Consider the following 2,239-nt stretch of genomic DNA (forward strand, 5'->3'; position numbering starts at 1 on the left):
TGGATGCTTGATTTGTAAAGATGATTTGTTTTTGTTATTTATGAGTGGGAGGTCGCCACACAACAGCCGGCCACACCAAATCCAGCTGCAAAGGAGCCAAATGATTAGAAAATTATATTTATTGTTAATCTAACTTTTGCATCCAAACACTTCTTCGGCTAAAGTTAGTTGAGGGTTAGTTATGAGATACAAAATAACTCTAACCTCTAACCTGGTTAGAGTATCCAAACAGGGCCAAAGCCTATATTACAGGATGGAAGAGTAATTTTCCGGATGGAACGTTGTCATGGGCTCATGGCTGGCCTCCTCCGGATACGGCAACTACTGCGCTGCCCCTCGTCTACCGCTGCCTACTTGCCGGGAAAACCGGACCCGATTCCAGTGGCTTGGATGTAAATTGACCCAAACGGCGTGTCCCATTCCGCGGCCACCCACCGTACCCCCACTCTATTAAAATCTCACCGGTCTGTCTCCTCGCCGGCATCGGCAAGCCTCCTCCTTCCTCCCCATCGCGGAGTCCCAATCGTTTCCTTCTCCGCCCTCGCCGCCGGCCAACATGATGCACATGACCTTCTACTGGGGCACGTCGGCCACGATCCTATTCGACGGCTGGCGCACCTCCACGTGGCTCGACTACCTTCTCTCCCTCGTGGCGCTGCTGCTCGCCGCCGCCTTCTACCAGTACCTCGAGGCCCTACGGGTCCGCATGAGGCTCATCGCGGAAGGAGCCGCCAAGCCAGCCTCCTCCGCAACCTCCGACCCGCGGACGCCGCTCCTCGCGCCCGCCTTCGCGGTCGCCGCCGGGCGCTGGCCGGCGCGCGTGGCCGTGGCCGCGATGTTCGGGGTCAACTCCGGCCTCGGCTACCTCCTCATGCTCTCCGTCATGTCGTTCAACGGCGGCGTGTTCATCGCCGTCGTCGTGGGCCTCGCGCTCGGGTACCTCGCGTTCCGCAGCGGCGACGGCGAGGATCTCGTCGTCGTTGACGACCCCTGCGCCTGCGCCTAAGGGTATTGGGGTCGCCGGATTGCCTTGTCCCCAGGACCCAGGTTCGCCTTCCTTGTTGATATTGTTGTTGTATGACACAGGTATCATAATAAAAATCATGTACATAACTACAGATCCAATTGTGCGTTTGGAGGATTTGCAGTGTTCAAGTGTTGTTTTGGGGAGGGCATTGTAGTTGTAGGGTAAAGAATCAGTAATATTGTCTTGTTCATTTCAATAGATTAATGGATCGGTGGAGATGGTCTTTAACAGTTAACCGTTTGACTTAATTTTAGATCAACTGAAAAGTTGATGCTGAAATGTTGTAAAAGAAAAATACTGTTCTTTCGCTCGCTGAAAAGAACTGAGTAATGTTGATGGAACATGCTGAAATTTGAAAACCTCTAGATTGAACATACTTATTTATTTTGTTTGCGATGCTACTAATCCAAGAAACGGAAAGACCAACTGCATGAAGCATAGCCACACCTGTTGGAAGAATTTGAAGCTAGCTAGCTTAGATCTGATCACTGGAAAGAGAAGACTTGTCCTCTGTATGAACTGTACTCCGTGGCTACTTGTCCCTATGACTGTGAGTAAAGTACAGAAAAAGGGTTATGGATGGGGAAATCATTGTTACCGGTGTTGTAAAAGTGTAATATTCAGTTCTTAAAAAGAGCAAATTAATATGAACCAGACTTGTATAGAAATCGAAGTAAAAATTTCAGGTTATATGATCATTCTTCTTGGTTCAAGCTTTGTTATCTTTATGTTGAGCTAATGTAGTTTAGCTTGCATGAATTGTGAAATGTATGAGTTCATTGATCCTTGGACTAGCAGTGGGCGTTGACTATAGACAAAGGTAGGCCATTGCTGCCGCATCAGCATTCGCCGCCCTCGTCCATGACTTCGGAATAAGTTCGGATATGACCAAGTGCCCTCCTTTTTCAGCAGGGATGGTGATTCCCTATGCCGTATCCGTGTGGTATATGACTCTTTTTTGCCGGATGGAATATGGACTCTTTTTTGCAGAATGGTATATGAACTTTTTTGTTTGCAGGATAACATAGCTAATCACAGTAGTTCTCCATTGGATTAGGCCGATTTAAAGCTCGGGCTGCAAAATGAGCTGAAATAGAGGGCATGCCATTTGACATGGATTTGTTTTTTTCTGATATATAATACTACTACTTCAAGTAAGGTGGTCTGCTCAAATAGCGTAGCGTATGTATGCTAGCTTTTTTTTAATAGTAT

General features: G+C 47.8%; 1 protein-coding gene across 1 annotated transcript; it reads left to right on the forward strand.

The window, feature by feature from the left end:
* LOC110432205 (copper transporter 5.1-like) lies at positions 453-1,717 on the forward strand. Its single transcript, XM_021452183.1, has one exon. It carries the CDS (start codon positions 557-559, stop codon positions 1,004-1,006), a length of 450 nt encoding a protein of 149 aa, XP_021307858.1. The 5' UTR covers positions 453-556; the 3' UTR covers positions 1,007-1,717.

This window comes from Sorghum bicolor, chromosome 2 (genome assembly GCF_000003195.3).
Source record: "Sorghum bicolor cultivar BTx623 chromosome 2, Sorghum_bicolor_NCBIv3, whole genome shotgun sequence".
Classification (NCBI taxonomy): domain Eukaryota; kingdom Viridiplantae; phylum Streptophyta; class Magnoliopsida; order Poales; family Poaceae; genus Sorghum; species Sorghum bicolor.